Source organism: Phyllostomus discolor, chromosome 3, assembly GCF_004126475.2.
Source record: "Phyllostomus discolor isolate MPI-MPIP mPhyDis1 chromosome 3, mPhyDis1.pri.v3, whole genome shotgun sequence".
Classification (NCBI taxonomy): domain Eukaryota; kingdom Metazoa; phylum Chordata; class Mammalia; order Chiroptera; family Phyllostomidae; genus Phyllostomus; species Phyllostomus discolor.
In genome coordinates, this window is record NC_040905.2 from 172,324,680 (window position 1) to 172,351,255 (window position 26,576).

The following is a 26,576-nucleotide window of genomic DNA, read 5'->3' on the forward strand; positions in this document are numbered from 1 at the left end:
GTTGTCACTTGAACAAAACTTCGAAGTGGTCACTCTCACCCTGTGCCTAAGCACACTCGTATAAATGCGTGTCTCTTCACAGCATGGAATTTTAAGGTTAAAAAAGAACTTCAGTTCAGTTGCCTCATTGGATAGGGTAGAAAGTGAGGCCTGAAGATTAAAATGAGTTAACCCAGGCCATAACCACACAAGTGTGGCTGCCTATCTCCTAGCAAAGAAGTCCTTCTTGTCATACACAGAGCAGTTCTTGTGGCCCATTCCTGCTCCCGCCCTGCATCCAAAGATAAGTTGATAAAATACAAATAGCTTTAACCTAATTGTGATTGCATTCTTTACTTTTTTCATTTTTTTCCTTCCTTGAAAGAACATTCTAGAATTTGTCTGTGTAATTTATAATACTGGTACCCTCTCAGTTCTAATGTCAGAGCCGTGAAGAGGAGAGAAGAACACAATGCAAAGGGTGTCAAAGGGCCTGGGTTCCAGTCTTGGTCCCACGGGTGGTTCATTTCATGCCTCTGACCAAGTTGCCTAACCTGTCTAGGCCTCTGTTTCCTTGTCAGTAAAATTAGTGAGGTGCACTAGCTACACTCCCTCGTGCGCTCAGGACCACGTAGGAGGGCTGCATGGCCCCCTCTGTACAGGAAGCAGGGACTTACTGCCTTTATATGGGAATTGCATACTTTCCTTTATCCCCCCAAACCTTTCAGACTGTATATACTATCAATTTTTTTCAGAAATGGAGCCTTTGATAAAGATAGAAAACAAAGATAACCTTTACTTTCACTAAAACTAAAATCAGGAATTACCATAAAGTACCAGAAAATTCAAAATGCCCTAAATCACTTCTATCTGTAGTGACATACATTTGCTTTCAGATATTTTTGCCTCATTTTGAACCCTGACAGAGAATAAAATTTTGTTTGTTATTCTGATTGGTGCACCAGGCCATTGATATTAGCAACAACGCTGAATTGTAAATTCTTTCATAGTAGATAAAACATTTGAAACCAGACAAATGTCGCCTAATAGAGATGCTAAGATACCTGATATAATAAATTTCTAATACTGACTTTTAATTGCCCTGCTGACTATTTGTGAATGATTTTTATCTTAAAAAGTGTTTTAATTATAAAGTATTTGACACTGAAGAAATAAAGATAGAAAGCCCATGGAGAAAAGATGGTAATTGGGGATATATTTGAAGCAATTGCATGAGAGGCCAGTTCGAGGTCTAAGAGAAAAAGCGCTGGCAAGAATGGACTGGGCACTTCTTTGGTCTGTGGAGAGTATTCCTTCACCCTAAGGGGGGAAGAAAATGCGACACTGATTATTACTGAACAAGGCATCCTGACACCACTGAACCAGGAATGTATTATTTAATCTAATTACTCTTTTGCAGAAATGTGTTTAAGAATGCATGAGCTTTCAGGTTAATGGCTAATTAATGACCGTCTGTCTCTTTCTCTCGCTCTCCTCTGTGGCTATAGGATGCTCTGGCCAGTTGTGACGTGAATGGGAATGACTTGGACCCCATGCCTCGTTACGATGCAAGCAACGAGAACAAGTAAGGCCCAAGGGAAGGGTGGCTGGCGTGTGGCTGGCAAGGAGCCTTGCTTTCTGCTTTTGCTGAGGAAAATCCTTTTTTTTCTTGGAAATACTCGGTAACAAATGATCTCCAATTTGCTCCAAGATAAACAAGCGTCTTTCCACTGAAGCTTCTGGGTAATAAAAAGGAGTGGTCCACACAGTTAGAATCGTTGCAGAGGGAAAGAGAGAACACTCAAGAGAATGGCTCATCATTTCCCAATTTTGAGAGCAGAGCTAGGGAACATTGCCTTTCCAGTGGTTATTGACCTGTGACCCATTTATTTAGGGATGGGGCGCTTAAAGGGAGAGGCAAACAAAGTATCCCCACCAAGAGTTCTTTGTTACATTCAACAGATTTGATTGAATACTGTACTTGAGGTCTCTTTCCTCTCCTCTTCCCTGTGGTGATGGTGTTTTCCACTAATATACCTGAAACACTTATGAGGCTTGCTGCATGCAGAACGCATTTCTTATCTCCACAGTCAAGAGCCATAGAAACCCATTTAACCACATTTACACTTTCCAGTTAGTACAGTAGCTTTTGTGAAAGCAATTGAAAATGCACATCCATTTGGTAAGGTAGAATATCTTAACATTCTCCAGAAAGTAAATGAAAATGGTATTTCTTGCTTACAGTGATATAAGTTTTTTAAAGGTTATGGATATTTCTAATCTCTAGATCCCATTAACTTTTTTCCTTTTACTGTGAAGCTCCTTCAGCCATAATGCTGTGATTTAGATATTATCACTTGAATTTTTATTTGCATGTTTTAGTTCCGGATTGCAGAAGTCTTAAAGAATGGTGTTGTGCCTATTTGTTATGTACTATTTCCTGCCTGTACTTTTTCCATAGGGAAAAATTTCTCAGCTAGTATTATTTAATTGAGTCAATAAGTTTAGATAAAATTATATGACCTAGATAATTGTGACTGTACATGGGATTTTTTCCCTTTTTTTTTCTTTTTACCATCTACCAGGGAGCCTCAAAAAAGTTACTGTGGAAAATATGCTGATTATTAATATTAACAACTGAGTAAATATTATAGAGCAGATTTAGTGGTGAAAGCATCAATCTGCAAATTGATGTAGCAATAGAATTTTCTAGAGCTTTCTAAAGAGAAAGGGAACTAAATTAAACTGGGTACTTTGCTTTCGGGCCTGGTCGTTGCTGTCTAGATTACACTGTTTAAAGCTGTGGTGAATTTCACACAAAGGATTATAGTTTGAGACACTGAGCTCTAATGTATTTAGCCTAACATGCAAGTTAGCATGAAACACTGAAGAAGAAACTGAAGCTTCAGTAAAGTCATTGCTAATAAATATCAATATATGGTGTATTCTACTATAACATGACATATGCATTCTAAAAATTACTTGTACTCTGCAAAGTCTAAAACCACAGAGGAATAAGCAAATGGAGTTGGAGCTGAACACTGAAAAACTTCATCAGGAATACACGCACAAATGATTAAAAACAATCTCAATTTTATCCATGCAAAGTAATTAAGAAACATATAAAACTACAATATCTGCGACACTCTACCTGCAAAAAGACCTGAAGTTTGTTTGTGGAAGAGTGTGCCCATTAGCTCAACTGCTCCTCACGTGCCTGCACTTCTGTGTGCAAAAGTTAAAGAATAATAGGAAAAAAATAAAGATTTAAATTTTTATGAAGAACAGAGAATAGAGAGGAAGATTACAAAGGAGACTGGGAGGAAAGGGGGACAGTGAAGCAGAGGGAAGGACTCCAACAGGATGGCCTTCAGAAGCTTGGCAGCATGCAAGCTGCTGTGAAATGGGAGGAGGGCCTGAAGTCACATGGGAGGTAGTGGCCTGGATGTGGGCGGTAAGGACCGCTGTGCTCCTGTTTGCTGCGGAGCGCGGTGTGCCTGTGTAGTATTTGTACAGGGCTTAGTACAGCTGGGCGTGTTTTCTACATTTGCCTGGAGTTTGGGGGACAAAATTGTGTAGAGACCAGTGCAAATTTCACATTATGTTCAAATTATTCTCTAATATATCAGCCATTGTTGATTGATTGCTTAGATGGATCAATAAAAAAAGTGCTTTTAAGACAAGCAATGTAGCAGAATTGACTGTACTATATCTATTAGCTAAATATTTTTATCCTCACTTGAGTACATGCTTATTGATTTTAGAAGGGAAGGGAGGGAGAGAGAGAGGGAGAGAAACCTCCATCTGTTGCTTCCCACGTGTACCCCAACCAGGGATCGAACCCACAACCCAGCCATGTGCCCTAACCAGGAAACAACCCATGACCTTTCAGTTTAGGGACGACACTCTACCCAACTGAACCACACAGGCCAGGGCCATTAGCTAAATTTATCCCATCAACATTTATATAAAGAAAAGAGAAACAGAAAACCTATAGGAAGGTCTAGATCATGTTTACGCCCAAAGTATCCTTGTACAGGTTGTTGAGGAACAGGAGGGCCCACAGATAAAAAATGAAAATGCATCATGCTGTCTAGTTGGTTCTCTGAGTCTCCGTGTGCTGAGTGTCCACACTGAAGCCCTCAGTGGTGATGGTGACTGTTCTCACAGGTGGATCTGACCTGTGATTAACTTTGCTAACCACAAAGTCTACATGTAAAGACAATTCTTTGAGTATTGGCTTTGGTGGTTTTTTACAGTCTGCCTTTGAAAAACTATATCCTTTGTGAGGATTCCTTTTACACTTGGCCTCTCCCCAAGACCTTTGTTAAGGAGTATCCCAGTGGTCTGCTCACTCCGGGTGTTCTGGTGTGTCCTGTTTCAACCCATTCTAATCACTGTCCATGGTGCATTGAGTATGGTGTGAATCTGATTATTAGGAGATACAGGAATTGTCCCAGATGTGAGCTTAGGTTTGTAGTCTTGAGAGTGGAATATGGCATTTTCAGAAGTGCAGCCCCAGCACTGTGTACCTCTGTTTTGTGAAAGTGAGCAGTCACGTGGGGCATCAGATGTCCCTTTACCTCTTCTCAATAGTGCTGCCTGATTTATTTATTGGTTGACCATAAGCATGTATTCAGATATTTAGGGTTAAAATATCCTCTTTCTTTTATACCACAACTATAGACAGGTTTGGTGGACCTGTGTTTAAGCATGGCTCCGTAGACAGGTAATTCTATTTGAAGAGAGTTCACTTGGCATCAGGGAATTAGAGTGGATTTGTAGTTTAGAAGAATCAACTTGCCTTGGTTCTCCTTTGTTAGCTTTATAGTCTCTGGACCTAACTGCTCTGAGCTTTAGTACTTTTTAAATCTCTAACATGTGCATAATAATACTTCTAAGAGGTAGCAATAAAGTATGTAAAACACCAAGCACACTGCTGACTGTATGATAGGTGGTAGAGAATTATACCTGTTATTACAATTGTGTTTATTCCTCTATTCAGTTCTTGATAAATAAGGGGTTAAATTATAATTATATCAATACACTATGTATGTGAACACTTAATATTTAAAGTTTGACTTGGAGGTCTTTTTTTTTTTTACCATGGTTAAAGGTTCTGTTAGGTCTTTCTGCTTCTTTACGGGCTGCCAGCTATAATTGTCTACAGTAAACCTGCTTTTCATTAATTCCATTTTCCCACCTCCCTCAACGGAGCATGAGTCCTTGAAATTGATGTACAATAGTAAAAGGGAAGAATTTCTAATCACCATCAGAATAAGGAAGTTGAGGCATTGGCTGTGCAAGTGCCTCCTCATTGTACTATGTGAGCAGTAGGCATCAGAGTGTATTTGAAATTATTTCATATGTGGCAGCATTTGTTCGTTCATCCAGCATGTTCATTGATACCCCACTTTGTGAATGATGATGCTGTGCTAAATGCTGGAGCAGTGCAATGGTGAAATAAGAGGCTACTAACTAATGGTTGATTAGTTGGGTCTACGGCCATACCACCCTGAACACACCCGATCTCATCTGATCTCGGAAGCTAAAGCAGGGTCAGGCCTGGTTAGTACCTGGATGGGAGACTAATGGGTTGATTGGGAGATGACTTAGTAAGAAGCTGGAATGCCTGAAGTGTTTCCAGTACTGAGAGAGAATGTACCATCACAACTTTATGCAAATCATTTCTCTTAGACTTACATGATTACATTTCTAGTGCCAAAGCTTTGGAGGGAAGGTAATCACCTCTGAAGTACAAGAGTTATAAAAATCCCTTTCTTGTCACTTTCCCAAGTCCCCAAATGGTCATGTGTCAGACCTAAATAACTGATACGAAAGACACAGCATTATTAGGGAGACCATACAACTAGTCCTCCAATTCAGCTTCACCACCCTTCATATTAGCTTTCTGAATGAAGCGGACTGTGTTGTTCTAGGCTTCAGATAGAAGAAAATGCCTCTCTCTAGATGGAGCAGCCTCCTGGCATTTCATACCACTGCTCCCATTTCTGAGAGCTGAATTATTGATGCCTGAATTAGATTGTCCCTTCCCTAGGTTGCTTCTTGTTAAATGTTCCCTCTGCTTAAAAGTCATAGCGACACGTTTAGTAGGAGATGAGACCACAGCGTCATATTTTGAGTGTGTCATGTATGGGCCCAGAATCTAATTCCCTTTAGAAATAAACCAACCCATAGGTTAAAGACTCATTTTCTAAAAGGAATGGATTTTTCATTTTGTTTCTTATCTCTGTTTATAGGAAGGCTTAGCCAGGGTGGTTCTTTAGTCTGCTTTCACACAGAATCTCTGGTCTTACGAGTGTTGGCCGTGTTGCAGAAAATGCAGTGCGTGTGGCCTGTCATGCTTATTCCTGCAGGTGAGGGCTGTTGTTGGGGGAGGTGTTCCAAGACGAGTGTTTGCCCATTATACGGAAATATTTTAATTCACTCTGAGAGGAAAAGTAAAACACTTTAGATCTATGACTTTTCTCTCTATGACCTTAATACTTCTTAACGTAGAAGCGTTATTTCTTCATACATAGGATTTAGCCAAATATGTTAAGATAAAATTACCTTATAGCTAAGTAGATCAGACAAAACCTACCAGAAAAAAAAATAGGACCATTTTAAGAGGCTGATTTGTTTTGTAAATATTTTCCAAATAACATCTACAATATACTACGTAGTAGTTACCACATCAGCAGTTATCAAATGTATTTATGTAACACCTCTACAAGTGCACAGACTAGGTGCTGAATGTGTATAAAACAGACAGCTGTGAAAAATATCTGACACTCTTCATATACAGCCATGGGTTTTATGTCCATGAAAGAAACTGTAGTGACTATTTTAGCAAATTCACGTCTTTTATATGGGTTCATGATATAATCAATACATTGAGATAAATTAACACTTTTGAGCATCTTTTAGGTTCTGGGAGTGCTGTCTGGGTGCTGGGGGCCTCACAAAAAGTTGCAGCACAGTAGGAAAAGTCCTCTCAGACCAGAAGCCCGCCATCCCTCTCCCTGCCCCTCCACATGCCTCGCCCCGCCCCCGACCCCATCACTGCATCCTGACAGTGCTCACCATTGAAGTCCTCCTCTGTAATAGCTCTCCAGGGACATAGCCCCCATCCATCCCTCCACACTAGCCTTCTGCGAGTCTCCCTCTTCTCTCACCTGCATCCTTATAAAAATCTCCTAAAAGGCTTCCCTATCCCCAGTCTCACCCCATCCTGCTGAGTGATATTTCTGAACCAAAATAAGAACGTTAAAATCCTTTAATGTTTTGATGATATTGTTAAAAATACAAGCCCCTTCAGGACCCCACTCCTCCCTCATTGTAAGGTCTGCTCTGCTCAGTGTCATCCACTCCTCCTGTTTTGTGTATCGGTCTGCCAGGACTTGAGGAGCTCCCTGGATGTGCCTCAACTCTTCAGCTTTCCACCAGCCACACCTGCATATTTCCTCCCCCCTCTGCCCTCCCCCGCCTCCCCCGACCCTGCAGTTCACGCCAGTTCCCCTGTGATGCCTACTCTCAACCTCCCTTGTCCTAGCTGGCTGCCCTCCACCGGGTTTTCACAGCAGCTGTGGAGTTACTGCTTTCATAAAATCTTTCCTATTGTAGATGCGATCACATTTACCAAGCTAGGGAATAGAGAGGCAAGACCAGATCCTGAGAAGAGGATTTCCAGTTTAGTTTGAGACAAAAAAGGTTTGGCCTTGCTTACAATACTACAGTATGAGTGTCTTCCTTAATTGGCTTATCTAGATGAATTAGCAAAATGTGTCCCAATTGAAGCAGTGACCTATTAAATGGTGTTTTCTTGTATAGTGGTTGCACTCTCTTTTTTTAAAGCTTTCACCCTACTCTGTACCCCAGAAGGCTGACTTCTCAGGACTGCATTAATGGGCTCCCTTGCCTTCTGGGTTCTGGTTGGGTTTGGCCAATGGAAGAAGGCTCAGGCAGGAGATCAGTGGGATGCATAAGAGGGAAGAAGGGGTATTTATTTTCTGCTCTCTCCTTCCTGGGGCACTGGGGCTTACCTGCATCCCTAAAGATTACAATTCCTGGCAGGTGGCCCTAGGACTGACCTCCCAAGAGCTGCCCTTTACGGGTATCAATAACCACTTCCTCCCCAAAGCACTTTAAAGCTAGGGGTTCCGATGTCACTTACTCTGGAATGCTGCCCTATTCCCTGTTGGTTTCCCAAGCCCTTTCCCCATCTTTATATGGGTCCCATGAATGAATTTTTCTTGTGTTGCTCAGAATAAAGGAGCCCCATGTTTCCTGACTGGCCCGTGACTGCCAGATATGTTAGTCCTTTAGCCTGGTGTCTTTGGTAAATGGAAACATGTTTAGACACCTCTAAGAAAGAAAATTCTTGGGTATATAAATAGGATTTGTCTAAATGGTGGTTTATTCTCTAATGAGAGCGGAATAAATATAGAAAATGGTTATCTAACCTACAATTCCCATATACCTGTCACCGGAAGTATAAATATCCATGTTTGTAAAGCACTGTGTTCGTTTTTCTGGGATCATGAACACGACAGTGCAGCCGGCACGCCCCTTTGTTCACCCTGTGCCGTGTTCTCCTCAAGGGTTTGGGGACTCACTCCCGAGGGGCCCTCAGTAACAGTTTTGATAAAAGGTCTGATCGATGCTATAGGTTAAAATGGGATTTGGATATAATTTATGCTAACCCAATGCACTGTTGACATGAATAATTGATAGTTGCGTCAATTTAAATATCTTATTTAAAAAACAAATGCACAGATTCCTGAAGCCTCTAAAGCAGATGGAAATTGCAGTAAGGGAGAGAGATAAGTATCAAGTATCCTTTTTAAATAATGGATTAAGCATTCGAACAGGGTTTCCAGACAGGTGTATTTATTTGTCTTTCTCTTTTAATCTTCTCCTCCAACTGCCACCTTGGACCTTTATATTTTCTCTTGTTTCCTTATGCCTAGACATACTTAAAATTTAGAGCAGGGAGACCTTGAGAAGTCAGTGCTGGGGTATTGTTTGTGTTATTGCAGAGCATTAGACAAGGCATCCAAGACTTCTCAAATGTGATCAGCCAGATTGGACACTCATGTTAGATGCTGAACAAGAAGGCAAATTGAGGGGGAAAAAGAGCCCTTGTTTTATGGACTTCACACTCTGTACAGATACCAGAAGAACATGCTGAAAATATAATCAAACTGCAAACTGGCTGATTGTCCATTTTAGTATTATCAGGGTGCTGTTTAGATATCAGCTGCCTTCTCTTTGAATCAAATGCCTTCTAAGCTAAGGAACTAAAGTTAGAATTTTGTTATTATAAGCTAACAGACATGTCAGCATTTTTATATTTTAGCAACTAAGTTAATTACAATAGAAGCCCATTGGACCAGCGTACTTGATAGGTGTATGTGTTTAGTATCAGTGGTAGATGTGCATTTCAGCTGTAATCCTTAATAAAGGTGAACAGATAGGAAATATGTCCTTTAGATCAGAACATATTTGATTATTTCTCACATAGTAGGCCACCAAAGAAGGCAAAGTAATGCAGGGGAAATGCTCTGCTTTCACATGAGGCCTGGTACCCGCCCCAGCCTTGTTGTTCGGCTCTGTCTGTGGCCTTGAAGAAACATTCTTATCAGAGCCTCTCTTTCCACATCAACATCACAATGTCCCTGTTTAACTTAACCAACAAACCAAAGCATCTGTAAGTCTACCGGGTTGTTATTGGACTGTATTTGAATGCAATGTAAGCAACTGCTAATAAAATTAGCATATCTGCATGTTGTCTCATTACCATTCACAATCACCCACATTAGACATAATACCTAGACAGAGGGGAAGTGCCTGATGGCACCCAGTGGCAGTCAGAATTTGAGCTCCTTGTTCCCATGCCATCTGTATACCTTCATAGCTATGTTACACTGTGGTCAAGTAGATGAGAAATGAATCCCTGTGTTGAGCATGTGCTTCAGTAAGTTTACTACCTTGGGAGAACTGTAATACCAGATCAGTGCCCCACTGTGATCAGTACACACTGCACAGCCTGGCTCTACCAAGTGCTGGTAGCCGGGGCCCTGTTTCTCCAGAGGGTGGGGGTGGTTCCACAGAGACTGCCTTCACCTTGTATACATGTGAGTTTGAACAAGTCACAAAGATCCTTTTTTACAGAAAATAATGATATAGATCTGACTTCACCATGGTGTACTGTTCTGTGGAAATAAACGAAGGCCACCCAAGTCAGACTAGAGGCTGTTTGTCAGAGCTTTCTCTAGCAAGGGGGTCAGTTACCATCACTTGAATTCAGACACAGGACTAGGAAAGCTTTATAGTTAAAAAAAAAAGTCTTCAGTTACGATTTGATCAGGGGTTGGCATGGGAAAGCTGGAGTTTGTGTCCTCAAATAATTCTACTAGTATATAAATAGTGTTTTTTTTTATTTAATTTGAATGCGTACCAGATTCTCATAATGTTTTGGAAACTACATAAATATGCCACAGATATGGATGTTGTTAATATTATTTTAAGGGTGATAATAATGAAATAATAAGGTCAAGATTTAGTCTAATTCTTAGAGGGCTGGTCGGTAGTTTTCCCATTTCCCTACACGGAGAAACAGACTGTCTGAGATTGGCATCATCTAAGCTAAGGGATGCTTCTCAGTGGTTTCACACCTAAACAACTCCTGAGAGTGCCGAGTGGGCTGTGAAAAAAAGGTTCTCTGTAGGAGGAAAGGACTGCACCTCTGGAGAGCCTCTGGGCATCAGAAATCTCCTCCCCTGAGGAGGGTTAATGGTTTTGTGTCCTGTTTTGGGAATTTGTGGTGAGTTCTGTTGCCTATAGAATACTGAAATGGCTCAAAGGAATTGAGATGAGTGTTGGGCCACTTGTGATTTTTCCATCATCTCCCGAATCACTACTTTCTCATTACAAGCTGCCATCTCATGAATTTTAGAAAAGACTGACCTTTGTGAGAAGAGTTTACCTTATTCTATTTTTAGACAACCCTATACCATCTGCATATAATTTATATATGCTAGTAAGCGCACTTGCATTTGCATGAATTGCAGATAAAATACCTTGTGATGACATCCTAGGCTGAGATTCACTGGCTGCCAAAGATTTTTGTATGACCTTTTTGCTTTTGGTTGGTTTTTCCTCCTCTGAGGTCCATCTCCACAGGATCCCTGCCCTCCATTTCCATGTCCCAATTACCAAATAGAAGCTCTCATTTTCTCCCCAGCCCTCCAGCAGCCCCTGTGTCAGGTGGCTGTGTCATAATGTTCTCATCTGCAGAGAAAGAAGCACACATTTGTGTCTAGGAATTGCCCACTCTTTGCACCAGTTCACATAGTCTGCACTAGGCGATCGGACCAGAACTCGAGTTACGCAGCAGTTTTCATTGTGATTTGTGTTGTTAATTGTATTGCACATCGGACTCTTCCATAAAATTGGTTTACTTCTTTCCTAAATAAGTAAGTCCCTTTAGTGGTTTTCAAAGAATGGGAAATATTTGAAACAAAAACACTTGATTGTTTTATTTTCTGTCTTTTATCCACACATCTTTCTTATCACGTAAGGAGCATTGGGGGAGGTTGGGTAGTGGAGCATCTGAGAAGGAACTGGGATTTGAATGAAAAAAAAATCTAAGAATTAGAGGACTTGACTTTGTTGAATTTTTATTCAAATGGGGCAAAAGCGGCCCCCAAAGTGAGCGACAATCTCAGAAGCAGCTCCTTATCATCTAAACTTTTTGCATTTGCCTTGTTATCTGCACTTTGAAGCATTTATGGGACAGGGGAAGCCCCTTTATTGTAACTGTAGTTTTCCCCCAATGTAGTGATGCCACAGCAACTGTACTTAATTCATAGATAGTCGGAGTTTATATCAAATTGTTCAGCCTTCTATGGGGACTAATATGAGTGGGCTTATTTTGGTGGAACCACATTCTACAACATGGATATATAGGGACAAGACTTTTTTTTTCTGCTGTTGTGTTTGTAGGAACATTCATTTGTATTTGTTGAAATCTTTGCCACTCCAATGCAAATATGAGAAGGCATTCAGATAAGGTGTTGCAAATTATATGAATATTCTTTATATTTTATCATCATGCCTACTGTTTTTATATCAGTTGGTTCAATTTATCATTATCTAATTTCCCCATTGTGTTTCTCTGAGCTTCTGTTAGAATCCCCACTGTAAAACTTATTTCTATTATAAAGGGCACTAACTCATGTTTAACTCATCCTTGTTGAAACAGAATGCTCATAACTTCACATCTGTTACGGTTTTACCTTGCCTTTGATTAGGGAATGTTTTGAGCAATACCCTATAAAAAAGCATGCTTATAGTGATACATGAACAAACACTGCCTGTTGTTCATACTTGAAAAGCTAATGCTGTGTCATTGTAATCATTTTAAAAAGATCAATATACAAGAGCTGCTCATCTGGTTTTTCTGTAAACACTGCTATCGCTTTGAGAAGCTTGGTACATGATTTGGGCAGCAGAGTGAAGAACAACTTTGTTCCCAGAGAAACCTTGGCTGGGTTTGCCTTGGGCTAGAAACCCATCAAAGTCGAAATAGAGTTCAGGAGGGTCAGAACTGGTTTTCTGTGACATAATGAGAGAAAAGGGCAGGTTTTGTGGCTCAGGTTTTCTGGCTCCTCGGCGGGCATTAGTGCCTCCAAGCCATCTCAGATCTCACCTTCTCAAATACCGAAGAACCATCGACTGAGGTTTGATGAAAACCATCTAGAATTTTAGAATTCACAAAACATTGTTACATATATTCTTACTTGAATTGTAAAAATTCATGTCAGATAGGTAGTGGATAATTCCTTTGATCCCTCCGTATCTGAATCCTTTTTTATGGGTAAGGAATGTCTGTCTTAGGGGTCTGGATGGAGAGCCAAGACTACTCTGCAGTATGGTGGCCGAAAATGCCAGATACTGTTAGGTTGCTCATCCTCCCTTGCTCTGGTTGATGGCATAGGCCCTGTGGTCTAGATTCTAAAAGCCAGTAGCACCTGTGCAGGTTAGTGACAAAAGAGACCAGGTAAGCTCGCACTCACTTGCGTGTGTTTTTCTCCCTCTCCCTCTCCGTAGGTCTTTACTTACATAGAAGCTAGGTGCTTTTCTCAATCCTGAGGTGCCACACCTTGCATATGCTGTGCTCCCACAACTCTGAGGCGCCCCCTAGCCTTTTCATAACCCACTTTTGTGCTTAACTCAGTTATAGGAAAGAACCTGAAATGAAAAGTTATTGGAACCCTTTCTTTTCAGAGGGAGAGAATAACATTCACTGCAGGGTCACATAGCTTATGTGAGTGAATCCGGCTTCCAGACTGCACGCCTTGTGTCACCTCACACACCGTGATTTGGTACACAATCCTAGATGCTCTTTTGAATACAGTCATAATGACATTTTGGGCCATAGTAGACCACATATATGACGGAGGCCCCATAAAATTATAATGGAGCTCAAACATCCCTGCTGCCTAGTCACAGTGCAGCTCATGATAGCATGGTACAGTGCATTACTCCCATCTTGAGGTGACGCTGCTATAAACAGACCTACTGTGCTGCAGCTGTATGAAAGTAGAACATGTACAGTTATATGTGCTACACTATTGGTAATGATAATAAATAAACAACTTTGTTCCTGGTTTATGTATTTACCGTCCTATGCTTTTTATCATTACTTCACTGTGTATGCTTTTTACTCACATAAAAAAAGTTTGCTGGAAAACTGTGTTGTGTTATACCAGCAGTCACCTCGCACATACTGCGTTTACCATGTCTCTTGATCGCCTCATTTTCTCTCGTGGTTGATTGGGTCCCGTGGTGTTTTGTACAAGAGCAGGCTGTACGGGCTGCAGTCCAGCAGCAGGCTGCTCCATCTAGAGGGGTGGAAGTGCACTCTGTCACGGCTCCATAGTCAAACTAATGGCCCAGAAGTGAGTGCATTTCTCGCACTGCATCCCCATCATTAAGCAGCACATGACTGTATGTTGTTCATAAGAAGTAGACACTTTTTAATTCATGAAAATAATTGTAGTTTATGCGAGTTTAGTGCTTACATCATGGAAAGTAGTTTCAGAAGAGATTGTTCGATTACCTCCTAGGAGAATAGCATGTAAAAATGAAACTGGTAATATACTTATGGTATGTAGAAAATTAATATTTGATCCATCTCCTAACTAATACAGTACAGCAGTTATAATAAGCAGGCAGGATGTGATTGGGAGACAGCTGGTTTTCCCCAAGTGTTTCATGGAACCGAAGTGTCTGCTGATGGATCTCACACACTGCCTGGCATCACTCAGGAGGCCCTGTGGAGTGGCTGTGGCTCCCTCTTCCACTACTAAACCCCTCTTTAAAGTCTATTTCAAAATTATTTTAGAGGGTGGGATTTCTCCTTAAAGTAGATTTGAAGTAAGAAGTTCTGTGGATACAAAACAAAAAACAAATTGGAAACTTATTTGAACAAATAATAAAGGAGAACTTCCCCATTCTGGCAAAGGAAGTAGACTTCCAGGAAGTCCAGGAAGTTCAGAGTCCCAAAGAAGTTGGACCCAAGGAGGAACACACCAAGGCACATCATAATTACATTAGCCAAGATAAAAATGAAGGAGAGAATCCTAGAAACAGCAAGAGAAAAGGAGACAGTAACCTACAAAGGAGTTCCCATAAGACTGTCAGCTGATTTCTCAAAAGAGACCTTACAGTCAAGAAGGGGCTAGAAAGAAGTATTCCAAGTCATGAAAGGCAAGGACCTACATCCAAGATTGCTCTACCCAGCAAAGCTTTCCTTTAGAATGGAAGGGCAGATAAAGTGCTTCTCAAATAAGGTCAAGTTCAAGGAGTTCATCATCACCAAGCCCTTATTTTATGAAATGTTAAAGAGATTTATCTAAGAAAACGAAGATAAAAAATATGAACAGTAAAATGACAGCAAACTCACAGTTATTAACAACCACACCTAAAGCAAAAACAAAAGCAAACTAAGCAAACAACTAGAACAGGAACAGAACCACAGAAATGGAGATCACATGGAGGGTTATCAGCAGGGAAGTGGGAGGGGGAAAGAAGGGGAAAAGGTACAGAGAATAAGTAGCATAGATGGTAGGTAGAAAATAGACAGGGGGAGGATAAGAATAGCAAGGTAAATTACTATTTTGTTTCTGTTTAGAAACAAAAGAACTTATAAGTATGACCCATGGACATAAACTACAGGGAGGGAATGTGGGAGGGTGGGGGTGTGCAGAGCGGAGGGAATAAAGGGGGAAAATAGGACAACTGTAATAGCATAATCAATGAAATATATTTAAAAGAAACAAAAAACCTCCCAAACCATTGTGAACCAGTGCTACAGATGGTAGGAAGAGGGTTCAGAGGTGTGGCTGGGGGAGGTAAGCAGAAAGCCAGGGGAAGCCTTCTGGGAGTGGTAGCATTTGTGTGTCTTGGAAAGTGGCTGATTAAAGGGAGTAATCATTACTGAGAGAATGTCTGTGATGGCTGAAAGTGTCTTGGAATTAGTCATTTTGCTTTCTTCTTTTTTGTATGAAGAATAGCCAGAAATTTATTTTCTCTGGAGCTCTTTATCAGAAAACTCAAATCTAAACATATTTTTCCTCTGTCTTCCAGCCTTTCATGACCAAGTCCAAACTCTTTAGATGTACACAAAAAATTCATACTATGTCCACTCTCTTTTGGCCTCACCACTTACCTCACAGTGCATTACACTCTAGTTTTAACTATTTTTTTATACTTTCTGAAGATAGAATTTTTTGTTTGTGCTGGAGACTGGTAAATAGTATGCACTCAACAGTGATTATATTGTTATTGAGTTTTGAGACTGTTAAATATAGGATGTGATCTTGATGTTCATTGTGATTATTACTAATTCAACCCAGTTGGAAGCTGACTATCACTCCCTCCTGCTCTATGGCAGGATCATTGCCCCCTTTTTACTGGAGAAAACCAGGGAAGGATCAAAAACCATGAAATACAGAATATTCAGATTTTATGGTTGACTTTAAACCCAATCAGAAATAAAAGTTTTACATGAATTTAATTTTTTCCTATTCTTATATTCCAAATCAATTTGTAAAATTTCCCAGTCACTTTTATTTTTCTATTTGTTCTAAATGAATATAAATAGCTAACAGTTTCAGTAACAGAAAGAAACTTTCCTTTATACTAAATACTTTTTACAAGTATTTTTCATAGCTAACATTAAGAAGCTTCCATTTAACTTTGAAAAACGGAGTACAGTTCGCACTGCTGGTTACCTGGATCTGTGCTCATTAATGTCAACTGATTCTCATTCTTAGCCGTCAGAAAGGAAATTATAAATTAACCTTTGATTTCAGGTTTTTTTCCCAGGTATTATGTGCTGGACTGTCTTGAAATTAGAATGTAAATCAAGTAATGTAAGCTTTAAGAACTTGTTTTCAGTAAGTGATTTTAAGATAAAAAGAAGAAAAAGGGCCATATAGCAAAATTTCTGTGAAAATTCCTTGAGTGACTTAAAATCTAAAGAAAATCAATCTTCCTTTCTTTTTTATCTCATACATGTACACACACCTTTCTTTATTATTATTGTATTCTGATTTATTAACTATAACATTAATCTTAAAAATCAGGGTCAGCCTTTCTTGGCTGGCTCAGTTGGTTGGAACGTCGTCCTATACACCAAAGAAAGGTTGCAGGTTTGATCCCTGGTCAGGGCACATACCTAGGTTGTAGGTTCGCACCCTGGTTGGGGTACTTATGGGAGGCAAGTGATCTGATGTTTCTCTCCCTCTCTCTTCCCCTCTCTCTAAAATCAATAAACATACCCCCGGGTGAGGGTTAAAAATAATAATAATAAGGTCAAATCTCAAGTATTTAGCATGTGTAGGAAATAACTCAGAAATAATTGGATAACTTAAAAATTTAAGATTTAGAAAGTTGAAAAATTAGAAATAATAATCAAATGAGTTGTACGTACTTGAAAAACAGCAATGACTGAGGCCAGATATTTCTGCATATATTTATCTTTTACTAACATGAGAATATTAGAATTAATGAGAGGGGGAATAGACACGGCAATCTTTTTGAATTAGGGTTACAAGGTAGGAATATGGAAGTGTGTCTGAGCAGGACAGCTGTGCACGTGAAAGTCTGATATGGAGAAATAAGCCGAATGATTGTAGCAATAACTTGGGGTGAGTCTTTTTGCCACTGGAGACTTCATTGTCTCCTGTATAAAATGCAGATCAAAATAGCTACTCACAGTTTTCCGTGAGAATTGCAGATAATGCATCCTGACCGTTCAGGATACCATAGTCCCTGGTCGCCTGTGTAATAAGTCATGGTGTTAGAGCTCACTAGGGAGTTTGTCATCAGGAATACCTAGCGACAGAGCTGCATGTGAAAGGAATCACTCGCACTTTTCATCCTGTCATTTGTCTACAGGAAGTTATTTCCACCCAATTTATAACATTTATATTCTAAATGTGCAAACAGTGGAAGTGGCATCTGGAATTTTTTTTTCTTTTTGGCAGGGGAGGGCATTCGTCCAAAATTCTCTTGGAAAGGTAAATGGATTTAAGAGCTACAGAGGTCATCTCCACTCTAACAATTGATTATTTCAACATCCTTTTCAAAGTCAGATTTTCATAGTACAGTTTCAAAAATGGAATACCCCTTCTCAGTGCTGTAAGAAAAAATGATCATAGTCCACCCGGTCTGTGGAAAGAAACCACATGTCTTTCCTCATGCATCTGCTGAGAGAACATAGAAGAGAAATATCATCATAAATTTTGCAAGGAGTTCTTAGCTTTACTTGATTACTCCAAGGTTTTCTTGGCAAAATGTCTTAAAAGCTCATTTAATTTTTGCATTTTACTATATGATATATTTATTAGATTTATACTAATTTGTTCTTCAAACCAAAAACTCATGAGACTACAGAATTACTGTGATGATGAAGAGTCGCAGGAATAAAGCAGTGGCGAGCGGCTCTCCACGCAGACTTCTTCATGTGTTCCTGAGCTTGCACTGTGCTCTCCATCCTGATGCGAAAGAAAAGTTTTAAAACAGTGATTATTTCAACATTCTTGTTCAAAATTTGATCTACCTTATTTTCACCAGTTGGTGACTGGTTTCCATGGAAATGGAAATGGAATAAGCATTCCCCGTTTTAGATTCTCAGCTGCCCCATGCCAACTGAGAGCTGTAAATGCCATTTGGTTAACAGCAAGGATCCAGAATTCTTCCATTTTAAAGTGGCAGAGGGAGAGGAAAAGAAAACGTTTGCCAAGTCATTTTACTTTTCTCCCTTTGAAAAGGACACAGCTTTATGATCGTCTGAGCTATTCACTGACGGTTATCGGACACACGCAACTCCAGCAGTGCCTCTGCTGACTAATCAATTCACAGCTCTTTCCACCCTTCATGAAGTTTCTTACCTCATTACAATTTAACTGGCCTGTGGTTGCCTTCCGGCTTGTCCACCTGCTGTCCCACTGATGGGCACTGGACGGGAAAGTGCTCAGGATGTTGAAAGGAGACAATTGGGTGATCTCAGTGACATGTAACTGGAAGGGGACGAGGAATGTTGATAGAAGGCATGGGAAGGGGTGAGTTGTAAAATTCTCTCTGATGAGAGAATGTTAGTTAATTTTTCCATAAGGATTTTCCATTTCTGGGATTATCACCTATAACTAGGCACTTTCTGAAACTGTTCAGTAGGGAAGAAAACAATAAGTAAATGCTTTAACATACAATATTTGAGTATCAATACAGTTGTTTTCTATTGTCTTTTGTTTTGGAGTCTGAAAAATTGAATCAAACTGAATTAAAATAAAAATTGAGTAGCTTTAGTACATAACATTTTCTTTTGTATTTTAAGATGTTCAGATGCTAGATCAAGAAGGAATGTGACCCTAGTTCTTAAATATCACACAGTGCAATTCTATGAACACATTTCTCTTCTTGGGGTAGAAAAGGGAGTTTTTATGTCCCGGTGTCTAACTTTAATAAAGAAAACCAGACGTGATGGCCTCCAGCCATGGGCTGCCCCTCTGTGTTTCTAAGTGTGGTCTCACAGCTAGCCAAAGCAAGTAATGTGTCAAGTTAGGAAATAAGATTCTTATCCTAGACTTAGGAAACTGTGTGAATACTGTAAGAGAAATCTTACTGAGGCTGAGCATGCAATGGAAGACCTGACATTTTCTATTATCACATTGTATTCATGGAAAATATCACTTTGAAGACTTTTGGTGTAAACAGCTTTTGCACTCTAGTGACTTGAGCAAAAAGCATTTAGGTTATGGAAAGGGACTGGCATAGAGTATGCATTGAAGGTCAAGGTAGCAAGCCAGTTGTGGGCATGGCAGTGACTCCGTCTCTGTGACTGCTCCTGCTCTCACCAGAGGGAAGCACATGCCTTATTCTCCTACTTGATCTACAACCTTCCTGGTTTGGGGAAGCAGAGCAGGAGGGACTCATTATTGGAATAAATGAGTGCTGGTGGTAGAAAACATTAAAAAGGAATCCACGTAAATGTGGCCAGCCTTACAATGAAGCAAATGGTGTTTTATTTTAATGACAAAACTAAAATGATGAATTCCATATAGTTTATTATCTAGCAGAACATGCAGCTATAGCCATAATTATATCAAACAAAAATGAATCATGTTTAAAGTTGTAGTTTTTCTGTAATGTTATGAAATTTGAATTTTAGTTGTCATAAAGGAATTCAGTTTGTAAAAATCTCTATTGGCTTTTCCAGGGGCCATTTGGAATCATTTTATTGACAAATCATTCTCATTTAAAGCCACTATCATGTCCCAGCCTTGTTCCATTTTTACTAAATCTCACTCTTCTGTCTCCTCTTTCAACAATGATTTTCAGTATAATGGAAGCTATTCTCAAATGTTATTTTCATTGATTGTATAAAATCTTGTGTCTTTTGAAAATTCATTAGGCAATTGATTTACTTGAAATGCTATATTGTTTGTTTGCATTTTATATTTACACAGAGACATGAAATTCTGGCAACTGAAAAGGACAGGATGCTTGAGTTGGCAGTAATTTCATTAGTGGTAGGATCTTTTATTGATACCTTTCTTACTTGCTGAGTTAAGAAACCTAATAATTGTGGCACCCTGTTAAAAAAAAAACCTGTGGGCAGTAATCTAAATAGCTTCAAAGGTGCAACTTCGGAGCATTTCTCTCAGAAAAGGTCTCTAATCACCATTACGTTGTCCTGGTCCTGCCAACTATGTGTGTGCCCGAGGATGCATACATGTTCTTCCTTCAGTGTAGTGGAACCACTAGGACTTGGTGTCAGGAGATGTGGGTTCAAGTTCTTTGGCAGTAAACTGGTCGTGTTACCACATTACCTTGGTAAGAATCTCAGTTTCCTTACTTATAAAATAGGGATAAAAGTACATTTAGTACAAGATTATTGAAGAGATCAAATTAAATTAGATGTGAGAAACTAGGTAAAACTATCTGGCAAACAATAAATAAGGATCCTTACCACCTTCATTGATTTGATGTCTAAATTGCAAATAGAATTAAGCATTTTTTTAAATGGAAATTCTTACATATTTGTGGAGTTGATTAGTTTACATAAAACAGCATTTGGTACCAATATTAAATTACAGGAAGGAGGAGGAGAAAAGGAAGAAGCGTGTGTTTTTTGGTTCCCAAGAAGGCATGAGTGACTGTGACTGTATTTACCCTTCGTGCCCAGACTCCACGGGTGGCAGACTATGGACAGTGGGTCAAATCTGCTGTTGACTCTCTAGCTAAGAATGGTTTTTCATGTTTTCAAAGCGTTTTTTTAAAAAATGAATATGTGACAGAGACTCTGTGTGACTCTCTAAAGCCTAAAATATTTACTATTTAGCCCATAACACAAAATGTTGGCCAATCCCTACATATAAACTTATGCAACTATGATCATACTAAGAACTCATCTCACATTATTTCTGATGAAATATGTATATGCTAAAATACTGAATTAATAATTATTGAATCAATAATAAAATATTGATAAATTATATGTTTTGGAGGGAGGCATTCCTTAATTGTAGATTTCATATATCCATAATGTCGAGGATCTTTCAATGTGTGAGGAAATGGTTCTGATGAACTCTGTGAAGAGAACGGGGACCAGCTGTCAATAAACAGAAAGGCTGAAATGATGATAGCTTAGTAAGTAGAAGGTGTTTGAGTTACAAGGCCCGTGGGCCGAATCCGGCCCTCCACCTTGTTTGATCTCAGCACCTTGTTTCTACCCAGTGGCCACGCTGCCCTCTCGCTTAACTGTTAAGGAGTAGTTACACTTATACAGTCCTAAAATTACATTCAGCCCTTTGAAGGCAACCGCAAAGCTGATGTGGCCCCCAGTGAAAATAAGTTTGACACCCCTGCTTTAGGACTTTTTTCTCAAAGTGCAAGGGGACCCTGGACCCACGTGCCACCCAGCTTTTCGGACCCCAGAGTGTGTTGCAAAAGGGACACCATGGGAGCCCTTGGGTCAGAAATTTGTGACCACAATTTACTTGTATTTTAGACCAATAGGATTATGTAAGAGTCACCCATTTTAGGTCCTTACTCCCTGCAAATGTAAAACTCACATCTTCAGAAGTGTTTTGACAGTTTGTTGAGACAGTTTGTCTCAGACAAAATGAACGAAGTCAGACATTTAAAATACCATCTTTCTGCATTGGTCCTTAATAGAAATTGAGAAAACAACAGGTATTTTGAGTCTATTGTACAGTGTACAGGTATTAAATAGTACCTTTACCTAAATACAAGAAGTATTTTTACAAAAGCAAATAGAAGCATAACCACTAAATAGATTACTGCTAAATGGACATAGACTTGTGAATTATTGCCTATAATTCAGGATTTCCAGATCAGTGGAATTCACTGAAACTCCTACAGCATTCATATTTAGTTTTCTTTCTATTGAATCCTTAGTGAGTGGTAGGTACTCAACAAATGTTTATTGAATTCATGATTCAGAGAAGTTAATCATGGGCTAGGACATGGAAGTAGTCTCATTATCTATAGCTTACTAGGGTCATTATAATAATATTCATAAAAGGGGCCTACAATACACAGGAGTGCAGGTAAAGTTGAAATAATTGTCTATATAGAGTACATTCTAGCATCCTGGTCTCCTGTTTTTTTCTCCTTTAGAATTATGTGTATGAGGTGGTTTTCAGTATCTATTTGTAGAAGAGAAATGCATATAGAAAGAAATAGACCACAAAAATCAAAATTATAATTTGATACAGGTCACTATTTCTTTAATTATCTTTATAGATCTTTTTTTGGTCTCTCGGCATATACACCAAATACATACTTTGTATTTCATGCTTTAGTGAGTTCTAATTATGAAATTTTCTTTTAATTATGATGATGTGAAGTTACAGAAAAATCAGCTCAGGTGTGAGAAAGAGAAAGTTCTTTAGATTACATATCAAGCAATATTGCAAACACCAACTTTAATCCAGAACTTTTGGAGCAGAAATTCCTATAACACTTTGAACATAAACCTTAATTATCACTCATTATTTGCATAAATATTAGAACACCCCTCTCAGTGGTCTTCGGTTCAATTGGCCAGTCAAACTCATAGAACTCAGTAGGCCACAAATGTAATTAGGAGCAGGGAAACATCGGCTGTATTTCTTCAACAAGAGTGTTCACCAGTTCCAGAACTATTTTCTACTTTTCCCCTGTCCCATCACCACCAAAAGTGACACATTACTTTTGCTAGAGTAAGCCACACAGTGGGGCATTTTGCCTTAGAAGCCCTATACTTTAGGAAAAAAATTTTTTGCAATAGCCAATGAATATAGTTTCTAGGGCCACACAAGGAAGGGCATGTTCATCTCCCAGAGTCTACTTTTAGAAGCTCAAAGCCAAGACTTCTTACCAGGTATTTATACTCCTGGCCACAGACCTCCCAGTTCACAGCAGCACACCAACCAGGGTTCATTGTACCATAGGAATCGTTACTTGGTGGCTGACATCCCAACTTTACTAGATACCAAGGGGAACAGAACTAGAAAGTTAAACCAAAGTAATTTTCCACAGGTAAGGGAGAAAGGATTTGTTAATCCTTTCTTCAGAATCTTGTCCACCAAGCTTCTAAGCAACATAGACTCGGATTTTTCAACTTTGTATGTTCCTTGCTTAGAAGATCCCTAGGAGTAGGATGTGAATTATGGACTTGAGAAAGGAGGGAGGAAAGGAGGGAAAGAAGAAGGGACTAATACTGTTAAATATTTCTTGGGAGGTACTTTGTTAATTTCTAGAAAATAACAATAGCATTTCTGACAGTTCATTGCTTACTTAAAAAGTAAGTGTTACATTTCTGTTTCCTGAAATTGTAGGTGATACTTACCTGGTAAAGCAGATAGTTGTCCCATGGAGAAGATGTGCATAGTGTTGTGCCCTCCAGTTCCAGGGGAGACTTCTGTCCTGCGGATCCACATTCATAAACTTTTAAAAGAAGACACTTAACTCCCAGATCACTAAGAACAGACCTAAAACAAATCAGCAGGAATAACTAATTTCTGTCTATTCATAGTCAAGGGGGAAAAGAGGCAATTTCTCAGTCTTCTGTTTGTGTTGGAAAATGGGATGAGGTTGTTTCCAAAGACCCAACTACATAGGGTAAAAACAGGTAGATCTCAGTTTCAAAGGCTAAACAGAGCCCTGTGATACAGGTTAAGGGGCTTGACGAGGAGCATTCTTGGCTCTTAATAGACCCAGGGTTGGGGCAGGGGAAAGGAATAGCATCATGGAATCACCAGGGATGTAGACTATTTTGGGCAATCTGATTTCATAGAAACAAGTGCAAATAACACATGGAAAATTATTAAAGTCAAAAAAGATGAGCCAAAAAGCACGAGAGGGGTAAATCTAGAATATTAACCAGGGAGCCAAGAGGAAGGGCCTTGTTCTATCGCCATGATTGGTATGTTTCATCAACAGGGATCTTGAATACTACTTTTTTTCTTTTGACGTGAAGTGGCATAGTTAACAGTGAATTCAGTTAACAATAAATTAGCTATTTTCCTAGGCTGGGGTGGATAGCAGGAGAAAGAAAAAATATGTAAATGGTCTAGGCTGGGAAGGATAAGGAAGAGGGAAAATGGCAGAGATAAGAAAATACTTTTAAAGCAGAATATTTATCATTTGAGTTTTATTTGTTTTATTATCAGTTGCGTTCTGAGTGAAATATCCTTGAATTACAACCAGTACTACAAATAATTGTGTAAATTCTTCAGGCTCACATGATGTTTTAAAACTTAAAAAAAAAATTATGATATTAGAGGAAAAGATCAAAACCAGGAAATGGCATTAATACAACATACAGGATTTCACCAATTTTCACTTACACGTGTGTATGTGTATATATGTGTGTGTCAAACTGACAATACTTTTCACCCTCCAAAATAAATATTCTGCTTTTTAAAATACTAGTCATTTACATATGGTATTTCTAATGCCAATTCACAGTAGTGACCAATTACTAGCTAACACTATAAAATATATTTTTCCTTTAATTTACTTGTCTACAGTATAATCTGTTAGACTTTGGATCAGAGGACATATGCTAGCTTTTATTATTTTTTTCACCTATTCCTGAAGGCTAAAAAGAAGATTGACAATGTCTAGCTAAGTATAAATATTGTCATAGTTTAGCCCTGGCTGGTGTGGTTCAGTGGATTGAGTGCTGGCCTCCAAACCAAAAGGTCTCTGGTTCAATTCCTAGTCAGGGCACATGCCTGGGTTGTGGGCCAGGTCCCCAGTTGGGGGCGTATGACAGACAACCAACTGATGTATCGTTTGCACATTGATGATTCTCTCCCTCTCTCTCTCCCTTCCTCTCTATCTAAAAATAAATAAATAAAATCTTTAAAAATATATTGTCATAGTTTAAAGTTCACATTTAATAGTTTTTCAATATCAGGCTATCAAAGGGTCTCTGAATATAATCTGATATCATTTTATATACCTATTTATTTATTTAAGATCAGGCTGCTGTAACAGAAAACAATAGACTGAGTTGCTTAAAAAACAAACATTTATTTTTCACAGTTCTGGAAGATAGCAAGTCGTGATTTCAAGGTATTGAGAACTTTGTTTTTGTTAAGGTCTGTCTTCCTGGCTTCTAAATAGCCTCCTTCTTGCTGTATCCTCATGTGGCAGAGAGAAAGGAAGCAAGTTCTCTCCTGTCTCTTTTCGTAAGGGCACTAGTTTTATCCCAAGGGCTCTACTCTCATGAACGCAAGGCTCCTCCTCTACATACCACCACATTGGGGGGTAGGGTTTCAACATATGAACTGGGGGAAGGGGAGGAGTGCCACAAACATTCAGTCCATAGCAGTTATTTTCAATGAGTTTTCCTGAATTTCTTCCTAGTACCATAAAAACATTTTAATATTATTGGTGCCTCAGGGACCTTGCATAATTGTAGTCATTTCAGAAGCTATTGTCTTAATTGTCTCACAATAACTAATCAAAAAATTGGACTGTGTAATTTCTTTTTTGCATTTAAAAATTTTTAATTTGCCTTTTAATTTCTTCCTAATATTTTTTCAGCTTTTGTAAGCTTCTCACTAAAGAGAAGGTGAAAATTCATTTTTAGCTATTTTCCATTCTTTTGAAGTTTTCATTTCTAAGATTCCCAGCATTTCCTTCTTTTAGCTCAAGTTGAATAATTTATCATGGAGATTATGTCAAATATCCTGTATTAATAGTAATGAAGGAACGAAGTTGCCTCTACCTCACAAAACAAATAGGGTAGCAGGCAAAGAAGTCATGAAATCTTGGCAGTCATTCAAAGACTTTGAACCTGGGCCCTTCTGAGTCTCGCTGGAAGTGAAGAGTCGTTAATGTAAAGAGCTGGGAGACCCAGATCGAGTCTTTGCCCTGCCACATTTATGCCCTTCAATCACCATCGGACTGACTGAATTTTTCTCATTTGTACAAGAGAAGTAATATGTTTTGCTTGCTTCTCAGGGTTGAAGTGAGAATCAGATGAAGCTAAAATAGTTCGTGAGGTGGAGAGTGTGGTATAAACATCAAGTGGTAATATTAGCAGAAGTAACATGAGCAGTCAGAAACATCAGATCTAGGTGAGATATTGGAAAACACATCAAACTCATCATCATTTCTTACTTTCCTCTCCCTAATGGGGCTTTTGAGGTAGAATAAAGTGGAAGGTTTTCACTTAGATTTAAACAAAATCAAAATGTGCCAAGGAGAACAGGCACAGCAGATGTCAAAAGGGAAGCAAAACAGTGAGGGTGTAGACGGAATCCTTGAATAGCTGCAAATGTTTGTTCCGAAAAAGAAAGGAAATAGAAAGCCATCTTTCTCCAAGTTGCCATTGCTTAACTCCGTATCAGTGCAATTTTGACTTCGAAGCAGTTTTTTGGCAACTGTTAGGGCGACCTCCTGCAGATGTACTGATGTCTCAGATTCATTGCTGAGCTTATTAGCAGCATCTCGTCTTCAGATTTGAGGGAGAGCTCAGAGTAGTTAACATTACCATCCCC

The 26,576-nt window shown here is 39.2% G+C and overlaps 1 protein-coding gene across 1 annotated transcript in view; it reads left to right on the forward strand.

Moving 5' to 3' along the window:
• Positions 1-26,576, forward strand: part of PCSK5 (proprotein convertase subtilisin/kexin type 5) — a 420,656-nt gene that overhangs the window by 123,171 nt on the left and 270,909 nt on the right. Inside the window, 1 exon segment of the mRNA XM_036021750.1 lies at positions 1,488-1,564. Coding sequence (XP_035877643.1) covers positions 1,488-1,564 — 77 coding nt within the window.